This window comes from Ambystoma mexicanum, chromosome 2p, assembly GCF_040938575.1.
Source record: "Ambystoma mexicanum isolate Mex_15411 chromosome 2p, UKY_AmexF1_1, whole genome shotgun sequence".
In the NCBI taxonomy this organism is placed as follows: Eukaryota; Metazoa; Chordata; class Amphibia; order Caudata; family Ambystomatidae; genus Ambystoma; species Ambystoma mexicanum.
The window spans coordinates 1388380550-1388393031 of record NC_090923.1 but is presented as its reverse complement, the minus strand read 5'-3'; the positions used below and the strand labels follow the sequence as shown (position 1 = coordinate 1388393031).

Genomic DNA, 12482 nt, shown 5'->3' with positions numbered 1-12482 from the left:
AGATTTAGCAGGGGAGTGAACAGAGTCTACAGAAAGTGAGAATACCGCCGGAAAGGCGAGTATTGGACTCACACCCAAATCATACATGGAACTGTACAAAGGCTTGGCAAGAGAGTGAACCAGGTCTACTGCTTGGAGAGAGCATCAAGGCAATGCGTTTACCGTGCATCACTTGGTGAGAGGGAACCAGGTTTGCACCCAAGGGTCAGGGACCCATCTAGCTTAGAGAGAACATCCAGGTAAAGCGTTTCAGCGCAGTAGCTTGCAAGGGGAAACCAAAGCTACCAACCAGGGTCAGGGACCCCAAAGAACGGATTTGTAAGTCTAAGGAAGGAAGGGAAAAAACAGCCAAGGAGTGGCTGTAGTTAGATGAACACAATCTGACAAGAACTGCATTTTGTCCAGGGAAGGGAGACACCCCTCTGCATCCAGAAGACACCTTATTTTTTAGTTAGCTTATTCTGTAAGATACTGAGGTAGGATTTTGACATGGAACAGTGGGACTTCGGACCTTCTGGCACTAGTTATTTCCATTAAGACAGGGAAATCCCTCTTAAAGTTAGTGGGTTATTTTCCTTTTACTGCTTTGAATAAAGGTGTATAGCCAACACCATGACTCCTCTGTCTCAGAGTCTTACTTCTGCACCCTTACAAGGCCCACAATTCATAACACTGATAAGATCAATCACCATATCAAGACCTGTTTAAAAACTGCCACAACCCTCTGGACTGGGAGGGTTCAAGGGCGCTATTCCAGAAGGCGAGTGGTGCTGAGGTGAGGAGGAGAAGCAGAGGAGCAGAACCTGTGTTGGCTTAGACGAAGAAGGCCAACTAGTAAAAGGGAGCTGTCGAAGGAGGTGACTGTGCCAGTTCAGCCGCAGCATAGAAGAGGCCAAGTTGTGGGGCAGACTAAAATAGGAGGACTGTTAAGAAACTGGGACCAGGGGCCACACTGTCAGAATATGTATTCAGAGAAAAATAAGCTTAGCAATCTAGCCCAGATCAGTGGCAGCTGCAAGGTCATCAGCCAAAATAAAGACATCTTGTTGGCCTTTGAGGACACAGGTAGAGGGGAGACATAAATCCAACCAGATACATCCAGGTAGGGGGAAAGGTATACCCTGATCAGCAAAGGAAAACACCTCGGGCAAGAGGAGAACATATATAAATGACATATATCATACCTTGTGACCACTGTCTCATTCAGAGGATAATGGTACAGACCAAGGCAATAACGAAAAAGAAGCAAGCTGCAGCACTTTAACTTCTCTGTGAGTGACGTGAAAAGCACTGCCCTGGTGGATGCCCAGGAAATTGTTGATCACTATAGGGACTAGCCTTAGGACATTAGGTGCTTATAGAATCGGCCCACAGAATTTCCTTTATCCCTCCTTACTCCAACCATTTGCTTAGAAGTATCCCTTTTAAGTTAGATCACATCCACTAGACCTTCTAACAACTTTTCCCATACAGACAAATGAATTTGCTGAAACCTACCCAGGTATGCATGTGCTCTGTGGTAGCCACTCATGACAGCCCCAAGAAACATGTACTCGAGGTACTAGATACTCTCCTGCCATCGTATAAACTCCAGGCCCTTAAAAGAATGCCTTTCCTGAATATCTGCTGAAAGTATTATTTGGCACGAATCCATTCATTTTTTTAAGAGCACCATTTAATTAATTCATGTTTTATGATGCTCTTAATACCGGAGACCAGTCTCTAAGCGCAGGAACAGGATTCTAATCCGTATTGCTCTTCATTGTCTTGCATCCAAGACAAACGCGTTGCCCCTGAATTATTCTCCTGGCCCATTTGATTCCTCATATATCCATTTTACCTGCACTAGATGTGTTTTATTTTATATATATATATGGGAAGATGACGAATCAAAGACAAGGTGGGTTTGTCATGCATAATATCTCTTACCCTAGACATGGATCGGAATTTCAGCTTCTAATCTAGAATAGCCTGGCTAGCTTGACACGAACAGCGTCCTAGAGCTACTTTCAATTCCCAGGCAAACTGGTGCCAAACAAGCATATGCATGACACATTAACCATGCACTTGGAAATGTGAATAAAGGAGCATTAGCACACATCTAGATGACATTTTAAAAATATAATGGCTCCAAGGTAAGAGACAAAAAGTTATTTGGACTGACTCCAAAAGGTTTTTATGGTTTGAAGGAAAGGATGTGCTACTGTACCCAATGGTACAGTTAAGATTTTGAAGTGGGAGTATTCTACTCCCTATTTTCTTAAGTTGGGAATAAAATGATCTTTTGGAGAGTAAAAATGTAAATCCATTTCCCAAATGGAGTATTTTATAAGCAAGTCAAAATATGTTTTAACTGGAAAACAGAAATGATTTTTGTAATTATTTCATTGAATCTCGTTGCACATGCACAACAAAACATACATGTTCACTTCTTCCAGTCAGGCTGTAATTATAGCAGTTTCTTCCCGTGGTAACACATGCACTACTGGCCCAAACATATCCATGTACCTTTATGGGTGAAAGCAGGGACACAAGGTCTTAAGTGCCTATTTCCTATTTTTTGTTTGTAGTATTGTTACTCCCTCTTTTAATTTTGTGGGTGTTTTTGCCTATTTTTAGGGAGTAAAAGTGGCTAATACACCCCTTATATGTAGGGCTGTATGTATCCTCTGTTTGCGCCAGAAAAAGGTACAGCCTATTTACAAAGGTGACCAGAATGTGTGTTACCCTGCACCTGTTTAAAATGTGCTTCTTCGTTAAGTTGCGTGCCTCCCCCGCAACCCCTGCCACAAACACATTCTTTTTATTTATTCACCCCTTCTTTTTGTTCTTTTGGGGATCAGATGCCGACTTCTCTTAAACTAGCTGGGCAGGTTATGTAAGAGGAGCCCTGCCTCGCACACCTCTATTACCATACCCATGCTAGTAGGCCAAAAGAACTTCCAACAAGCTTGGTTCAGAGCTCTGCTCCCAGAATATCCATGGTCCAAACCCCACCCTCATTTAAAATTGCCCAGAACTCGTTCCCGCTTTCCTTGTCTATATAAACTGACTGGCACTGCGAAGGCATGAAGCCCTGGCCACTGCTGAGCCAAAGACAGTGCTCGTGCCCTTAAACCATTTGCATGAAAGTGTAGGTGTATTATACAAACTTTGTGACACAACATAAAGGGTGTTAAAAAAAAAGGATATAAACAAGGCACATTTGCATTTCTGACATACAACCCTCCCCAACATGGTTATTGTAAGGCTTTCAAGGTGTACAAGCAGCTCCGATCACCATTTCTCATGCCTGAGAGTCCATTTTGGAGCACATTCACTTCTGTTGCACGCCCAGTCTCTATACTTTGGCTACCTGGCTGGGTGAGGGGCCATTAATGCTGATCTTAGGGCACACTTGTGTTCATGTTGTTGGCTTACAATGCAAAAGATTCCCCCCCTCCCCCACCCCCCGAGGCGGCCTTACTGTGGCATAAAGCTCTGTACAACAGTAGCCTTGAGGGACTAGTCATGCATAGTAACATAACCTAGTAGAAAATGGGTGCCGAACTCTCACTGCATACATAAAGAGCGGCATCTGGCCCTTCTATCCCCAATTACCCTCTTTGTTGCACATCCGCCTCTGCCTTTCATACAGTCAAAGGCAACACAGCCTGCATAGGGAGTTTAAGCTATATTTTCTGATTAGAGATGAACCTGTATGTCTGTTGTACCCAGTGGTTGAAGTGTGCGGGAGCAGTGCTCCTGTACTTTTTTAAATTAGGTTTTAGTGTTCATATGCTTTTCTTTTTTTTAAAGAAAGTGTTACAGGATGGCTTTGTTTTAAAATAAAAGTGTAGGAAGTAGTTGAAACTTGCACTTGAGTACACTGCACTGAACGTTCCCTTAAACAGCAGGTGCATTTGTGTAGGGTTGGTATTGTGTGTGGGAGGGGGGTGGCGATGGGGTTTGTGGGGTGCGGGACAGGCCAACAGGGAACATAGTTCCACTACTTCTTTTCATACACTTTGATCACTGGATATACCCTACTCCCAAATAGGGCATCACCCTGTCTCACCATGAACAAAAAGCAGAAAAATCTCTCAAAAATAAACTTTTTGACATCCAGAAGGCAGGACCTTTTCATTTTTACCATATTAATTTGACCACTCCATTCACTTACCTTCTCTTACCAACAGCATTCACCTTCACACACGGTCTATGCCACTCGTGGCTCATGCTTGGCAGTTTCAGAATTAAGATTCTGTAATTTGACTTCAGGTATAAGAAGTCCGGTTAAACAAGCCACCAATTTGAGGATTGCCTAAGTAAATTCCAGGATTGCCGGAGCATGCTCTCAAGCCCCGCATACATCCAACATTATATTGTGTACCGACTTAAAATTCTCCAAATCTGATCTGCCTTGGGAACACAACCCAAATGTCACAGCACCTGAGTGCATGCCCTCCTCTTCCCTATTGCAGAACTATGGTCCACCGACATGCACCCCATGCTATAAGAAAACCTTCTTCCCCTGTTGCATTCCTCACCCACTGTTTTGTAGCATCTATTCCCCCTTGCCCATCCTCGTATCTTTCCCACTCTCATTTTCTTTCCTCCAGCAGACTAAGGCCTGGATGCGAGGTGTAGTAGGCCACCCCATTCACAAGCCGGGGTGCTCTGAAACTACCAGGGTGGTGACCTGGCGCTGTATTGCAGCATATTAGCATAACATAACAGCAGCAGTACAAAGCAGTGCCCCCATAGGGTATAGAGTTATTTGCACTACTGCACTGTGCCACTCAAATGCCTTTGTGAAGAGGGTGACCTGCACATTGTTTCAAAACACGCAAAAAAGGGGGCCATCCCATGCATTTTTTTACTTGCATGATTCTCTCAGAATGTGGTCCATAGTTTGCATCTCCTTGCGGCACGTTTTGCACGGGCTCTTCGTACTACAGATGTAGCTCCTGCTAATACAGTGACGCCTCAGGCGTTTAGCTCCTTATCATTAAATTGCATCCGATACCTGATGCTACAGCAAAAATCCTTGAGCCCGTACTTGACGGAGCTCCCTTCGTAACCCACAGCCACGGGAGGGGAATCGTGGGGTGCATTCACCCTGGGGTGGGAGGAAAATTGGTTGCGGTACAGAGAGGAAAGTGCAGAATTCAGAACAGAGCCTTAACGCTGCTGGCTGCCGTTCGCAACCCTAATTTCAACACAGACACAGACACATAACCACTGCATTTGTCCATTTAGCCTTTCTTGCCAATTATCCTTTGCGCATGCGCCTTAGCTGCACCTTATTCCTCTCAACAATGAAATTGGCATGACACAGTGTTTCATATGGCAAACTTGGCCGCAGTTTTATTTCCATAACAGAATTATTGTACACATTTTGTGAACTTCAGTCTACAAGTGTGGCGCTTGCTCCGTGCCAGATTTTCCTTGCTTCCCCCTATACTTTTGTATAGTAGGCCCCCAACTCCCCCGACACTTTGTACCTGAGCCTATCCTGCCCGTGCAGGTGTCGTGGGTGGGGAGAGCGCCGTTTTTGGGGGAAGCTGAGCCTTATTCGTTACCACCAGACGCCCCTGCCGTTTAGGCCCCCAAGAGGCGCTGGTCCGGAAGAGCGAAGTCCCATTCCAGTTTCCTTCTGGCTCATCCGGAGTCTATCATTTGTGCTTGGTTGCCCAAGCACCGCCACGCCACTAAGTGGGTTCCCGCCCACTGTGGCTCCCCTTCTTCCCGTCTCCCTCTCATAACTCCATCAATTTGGTACAAATGTTCCAGAAAAAGAGCTCCATTCCTTTTGCAGACAGGTGTACCCCATCTTTTAGAAAGTACTCTGGCGTCTTCCCGTCGATCAGGCCATGCCTGATTTGATGTAAACCTCTGCCCCTGCGGAACTTTGCAATGGCCCCATTCAGCTTCCTCCTCGATTTCTCAACTGCTGAATGGTTCTTGGCCCCCCTCCATTGCGCCCTGGGAATAACTTCCGACCATATGCCACTCAATCCTGAACTCGCCGGCTGTCAGCTCCTCCTGCTGCTGAGTCCAGCTCGCCTTGGCCCTTGAGATGAACGAGTGCCCCACTACCCACACGGTGCGCTTCCTCCTTCCTTGTGCTGCTGGGAAATGACAAGTGGAGGGAACAGCATGGTTAACTTACATTTTTTGTGGCCTGATATAATTCTTTTGTAGCATCCAGAAGTCCATCTCCCCAACCTCTTGATGTCCTCCGCCCCTAGTCCCCCAACTGCTGCGGAGATTGCGGCCCCTATTCGAAATGAGTGTGTCCCAAACCGACCCTCCGTCAACCCTATCTTTGCCAATCCCTGGCCCATCACTTTTTTAAAGTGGAAGCGGCTTAGTGCGGACCCGTCTCTGTGCAAGAGCCACAGAGCCTCTGCATCTGATGGCAGCCGCTGCTGGAGAAAGTTGGCCACTGCCGCCACTGGGCATACTCTGCTTGTCTGGATGGCCTGCAGTGTTAATGCTGCCCCCTTCCCTTTCTGATCCGTTTTTGACCTTCTCACATAGATGACCACTTGGGTGCTGTTTAACTGAACGTCCCTTAAGCGTAAAAACCCCCTCCCCTTGCCGTCTTTGTTCTCTGGCACCAGCTCACTGACCCTGAGAGCCCCAAAGAATGCCGCCGTAAAGGCGGCCATGAACAGTACCCTCTCGGCATCCTCGTTACATACTGCGCCCAGACATTTAATTAACCCATGTAATTTTTTCTGGTTTTGTTACTGTTTGCTTTGCCCAGCCTCTCATGGCCAGCGTGATGTAGTGTTCCTTGGTGGGGTCCTTCTCCCCCTTAATCTTGGCGTAATGCGCTATGGCCGCCAAGTGGTATCCTACCCCTGCCCGGGTCTTCCCCGTCTTCCAGCACCAACCCACAAAGGCCCGTACTGGGCTCTCACCCCGGTCGCCTGGCAGCACCTCTTCTTGGAATTGCGTAAAACGTTCCCAACATGCCCTGTATCTTTTAGCTGTACCTGGCGCCAGCGCTGTCTCCACCAGGGAGCTCAGATCACCCCAATCATTCCTCACCACTGATCCTCGAACAGGGCCATTTCCTTCCTTGCTTCGGGGCAGCTTCCCCGGAACCTGTCCCACTGTAAACGAGACAGCGAATCAGCGGCCGTATTTTTTATACCAGGGATGTGTCGTGCCCTGACCTCAATGTTCAAACTTAACAGACTCTTGGTGAGTTCCCCGAGTAGCCATAGCACCCTTAGATTGCTGGATGACCCCTGTGTCGATAATCTGCACCACTGCTAGATTATCCGACCACAAAGCAACTTTTTTGTTCTCTAAGCGTTCCCTCCACAACTTGAATGCCACTACAATGGGGAACAGCTCCAATAGCGTAATGTCCTTTGCGACCCCTTCCCTATGCCATTCCAGTGGCCAGGCCTTGCCACACCACCTGTCCCCAAGGATTGCCCCAAAACCCAAAGACCCAGAGGAATCGGTAACAGTTTGAGCCCCTGACTGCTAGCCCAGTCCGACCTCCAGATTGCCACCCCATTGGATTCTGTTAGGAAGGTGTCCCACATCCTGAGATCCTCTTTTACCTCAGCCCCCCGCTGGCCATGCTGTGCGGCGTGCTGCAAACCTACTGTTTTCAGTTCCACACTCCTGGCAAACGCCCTGCCCAATGGTATTACTCTCTGCGCAAAATTGACGTTACTCGCCAGTGACTGCAACTCCCGTAGGGTTGCCTTGCTTCTCCCCAACAGGACTCGTATCATGACCTGTAGTTTCTGTACTTTGTCCTGCGGGAGCCTAACTTCGCCCTTTATTGAATCAATTTCAATCCCCAGAAATTTCAATGTAGTGGCTGGACCCATGGTTTTCCCTGGTGCCAACGGTACCCCCAACTGTCCCATCGTCCCCTGAAATTCTTCCATCAGGGCCCCGCATTCCTCCGTCCCCTTTCTACCAATGAAGAGGAAATCATCTAGGTAAGCAACATTCCCCCCCTCCTTCGTTTTTTTGCCTCACTGTAAATTCCAAGAAGGTGCTGAATGCCTCAACATAAGCGCATGAGATAGCGCAACCCCTTGGCAGACACTTGCCGTAATCGTAGTCGTTGCCCACCTTAAAACCCAGCAAATTGTAACTGTCTTTGTGGATCGGTAACAATCGAAATGCTGACTCTATGTCTGCTTTCCCCAACAGGGCCCCCCACCCCCGCCGCTTTCACCATTTGCACCGCATCCTCCAGTGAGGCGTACTGCACTCTGTACAACACCTCAGGTATGCTATCGTTCACAATTAAAGGCAAGTTGTTGAAACCTAAACCACGTGTCGTATTACATTGTACCCCGCAAACACAGTGCTGTGCAGCGCCCTCCAGACAAACCCATGCCTGCAATAAATTACAGACAAAAACATGTTCGTAATAAATTAAGCCTTCTTAAAATAGCAGCGCTCCCACACATCAAACAGCAGTGTACCTTCCCGTTTTGTATTAGCCTCTGGCTGTATGCCGCCCTATCCCTGCGGGCACATTTGGCCCAAGCCGTACTTATAAAATGTTTTAGCCACCGGTAGCTGTTCGGAACTGTTTGCATTACAACAACTCGGGAGCTGTATTCGGGAGCTGTATTCGCTGAAAGCCTGTCTTGCCCTCTCACCCCAGGGCCTCAGTATCCAAGCCTCGTCCCCAGCAGTAAATCCCTGCATACACCGGCTTTCCTCAATCTCTGTAATGACCCAACCGCCGCCTAGCAGCGGCCCGCATTGAGCTGGGGTCTGTCGCCCTGTGACCTTCAGGAGCATCCTGCCGCCAAACCCGAAAAGTGCGAGGTAATAACCCAGGCGCCTACCTCACCCTCCATCACTTAACCATAGCACGAGTATCCAGCCTCCCTACCATAATGCTGGAGCGATCCCTTGTTGCTGTCTCCCCCACGGGCCCCGGATCTGAACCCGTGTTGCTCAGTGTGGTCTTGCTTCCAAGGTGAGCACATTGCCATTTTGACAGTAATATGGTTAATGATTACAACTATGCCAAGCTATACCGGGACGTGGCATCTTCATAAGCATACCACCACTACCCGCCCAATAACGTGACATTCTGAGAAGTGTGACCTCTAACCCAAGTAACTAGACCTGCTCCGGAAGAAAGCCTCCATTTGTGCCCCCATTTTGTGCCGCCAAGGCCATGACACGTATGATCGCCATTCTGAATGCCCAATCCTTTGCACTGCGCAACAAAACCCAACTGGACCCGACCCGAGGCTGCCAACATGTTCCAATAAAAATTGTCGCCCGTGCGTTTCTTAAGGCATGAAACCAGGGAGGCATGTCCTTCCCTCCCTTGTGGTTAATAGGCGGGACAACTGAACCCCGCATGTGACCGCATGCTGCAGGATCCCCAATGCGTAACCATATATTTAAAACAGAAACCCCATCTCAGTCTGGGCTGCATCATCTCAGCCTGCAACTTTCTTTTAGTGCGACGTCCCTCTGCAAGCACTAATATATATTCAATAACACCATATTGCCTTCTGATTAAGCGCTGCTCCCAAAACCACTACTGTCATCCCTCACTGCACACCTTTGCTGCAAGAGGCCCGCATGCTAAGAAGGCCGCGCGCTAATGGCGTACGCCCCATACCAACCATGCGACTCGCCCATGTAACCTGAACCCTGCGAAAATCTCTCTGTGCACGTGTTTCCCCTTTCCCCCCTGCCAGAATCGCCCAGTTCGCCACAGTGAAAGTATCCTGCCAATTGCTTACTTTTATCTTGCCCAGGCGCACACCCTTTAATTTTCCCCAGGATGGTCCACCCTGTTGCGCAGCGGATCTGCCAGGCATAACTGTGGTGGATGCTGCCTTTTATCCCATGCTGCAAAACCGTGAATGTCTAGATTCTTTCGTTGGTCGCCTATTGTGCCTGCATGTCCCCATTACTCACACAACCGGAAAACCTTGAGTTTGCAACTCAGCAACAACGCCGCCCTTTCCAACCCTCGAGATGGGTGTCATACGCCCTTTCATTCTACGTGAGGGGTGAACCCCATGCATAAACCGCTAATTTACCGGTTTATTCTTACTAAGCATACCACTCGTTGGATATGCGCTAAGGTAGCGCGGGGTTAAACAGTCAAATCTCATCCGTCTGCGAAGCGGCTGCTATGAATCGTCCCAGTAATAAATCCAAGACCCCCTGATGCGAGGGTGGGGGCGGAGAGGGTAGAAGCACGGGCTGCTGCATTCTTAGGAATATTTGCCAATGACTGGAGCAGCCCGCTCCACCCTAGCAACCTGACCTGGTCACGCCTTCCCTCCAGTGCGGCACTGCATGTGACCTTTGGACCCCCAATTTAAACACTGCCGGGCGTGCCGTAACTCCACTACCAAGCCTTACGAAAACTCGGAATAATTGTTCTCCCTTGACCCGTACCTTAACTCAGTCTCTCCCTTTACGCGATCCGATGCTCCTGCCAACTGGACCGAAAACCTCCGACAGAACTAAAAGGCCACCACCACTGGAAACTCCTCGCCTGGACACAGGCCACAGCAACCACGACCTCGAACGGTACCTTCCCGCCTGGACCTGGAAACTCAAACCAGGAGCAGCAACGAAAATCCGGTCCTCAGCAAATGAAGATCTCTGCTCAAAACTAAATCGTTCAGCAACGGCGAGTCTGCAGGGTCCCACTGCAGGAGCGAGATGATTCAGTCGTCGGACCCTGCTGCTTATAAGGCGGCCTGCCCCGCCCCGCCCCGCCCCCTTCCTTTTGTTTAGTCCTTCGCGGGCTTTTGGGTTGTTTTGGCGCCTCGGCGCCGTTCCGCCCCCTGCCCTCCCCTTTCCCAGGGGGAGGGTAACAGGTTGTAGGCGCCATGACCCTGCAGCGGTTAAAATGCTGCCTCCTCCATTTACTTTTGTTTTTTCTTTCCGTCGTCAGCGACAAAATGGGCTCCCTTCACTTCTGTGTCGGCTACACGGGACTCTTTGGTACAGTCCCTGCTTAGTCCACCCGGAAAATAAAAAGAGCTCCTATGAGGCTAAATCATGTCTGATAAAATGAGTCCCATTTAGTTGGGTACCTGGGACATCTATCAATCTTCTGAGCTAGTTGTGAGTTACCTGCATGCATCTGAAAGCCCAGACAGTATTATGATAATGATGTGTTATTTATATAGCGCCTTGTCGTTAGTGAAGAAATGTCCCTCTAAGAACTTTGATTTTCTGTTTGCTTTTTCAGAGGGGTGTCGATATTGATCACATTGAAGCTTGTTTGGAAAGGGACGGTCGGCTGAGCGAGGAAGAGGTACAGTACATGCATCTAAATGAATTAATGCATGGTCTATAGCACAGTTTGCAAAATGAAGGCACTTTCTGACGCGAGAGAGTGGGCGCACCAAGAGTCCAGGCAAACGTGGGATCCTCACAGTATTAGCGTACTTGTTCGAAAAACATTTCACCTTGTACATTTGACCACATTTTTGTAACCGTTTTCTTGATCGAAATTTGGTCAAATGTTATTAAATATATATATGGGGTGGGGTAAGGGAATAGGGAGGGGTTGCGGGGATCTCCCCCGCATTTTCGGCCAGAAAGCGAGCAACAAAAAAAAGGTAATCTGAAAAGGTCAAATATTTTTGACCAAGTACACCGAAACCATCCTCACTCCTATCAAGGACACTACCTGCAGGTTAGGATGATGCCTGGATCAAAACAAAGAATAGACATGTTCATGATTTGCATTCAATTCAGTATTAATTGTGCTCCAACTAGAGCACAGAAGGGAAAAAATGCACTTAGTGATTGGCCCTTCGCCCGTTAGTGTAACGGCGTGGAGGACATGACATTGCTAGAGGGATCATCACAGCGCTCCATCTGCATGGGTGGCCCAAACACATGAGCACAATGGTGACCCATGCTCAGCCCCTCCAGTGTCATGCGATGAAGGATATCTACTGTGCAATGACTCCAGCATGAACAGATGCCCTCCTAGGGAAGTGAATGGTCTTCCTCACTCGCTGGTACAACAGGTACAGGGTCAAGACATCCCAGAAGCCAGACAGCACTTCCCAAGGCCAAGTCAGCTTATAGGAGAACCCCCAAAGGACAACTTTACCAAGGAAAACACGTTTCTAATATTACATTCCTGAAGCTACTTTGGGGCAAAGTCACCAAGGAGCAAAGGTGTGCAAGGAAGGATCACTCAAACATCCCCAAACTATGATCCTAGTCATCCGAAGATCCCTGTCCTTATTGTGAAAGATATAGTACCAAGAACAAGGCTTCCCACCTCTTATGTGGCAGGACCTCCTCAGGTCTGGTTATACTTATGCCTACCTGCTAGGAAAATGTGCCCATTTGACCATCAGATGGACTTTGTTGATTTTACCTCAGCAGGCCCATGACCCTGGTCCAAGGGTGTCCGCAGACCCGAATTAGGAAAGCAGAGGATTGGCTTGAGAGGCCACTCAAGCTAGCAGGGGATCCAAAGAAAACCTTGACAACTA

The 12482-nt window shown here is 48.3% G+C and overlaps 1 protein-coding gene across 4 annotated transcripts in view; it reads left to right on the top strand.

Annotated features, from left to right (window-relative positions):
• Positions 1 to 12482, top strand: part of LOC138567526 (cyclic nucleotide-binding domain-containing protein 2-like) — a 304324-nt gene that overhangs the window by 272727 nt on the left and 19115 nt on the right. For 3 of the 4 annotated variants that reach the window (XM_069645804.1, XM_069645801.1, XM_069645805.1), the window contains 2 exons: positions 8176 to 8253; positions 11216 to 11281. In XM_069645804.1, coding sequence (XP_069501905.1) covers positions 8176 to 8253; positions 11216 to 11281 — 144 coding nt within the window. The remainder of the gene's footprint in view (positions 1 to 8175; positions 8254 to 11215; positions 11282 to 12482) is intronic. The other variant, XM_069645803.1, reaches the window with a different exon arrangement.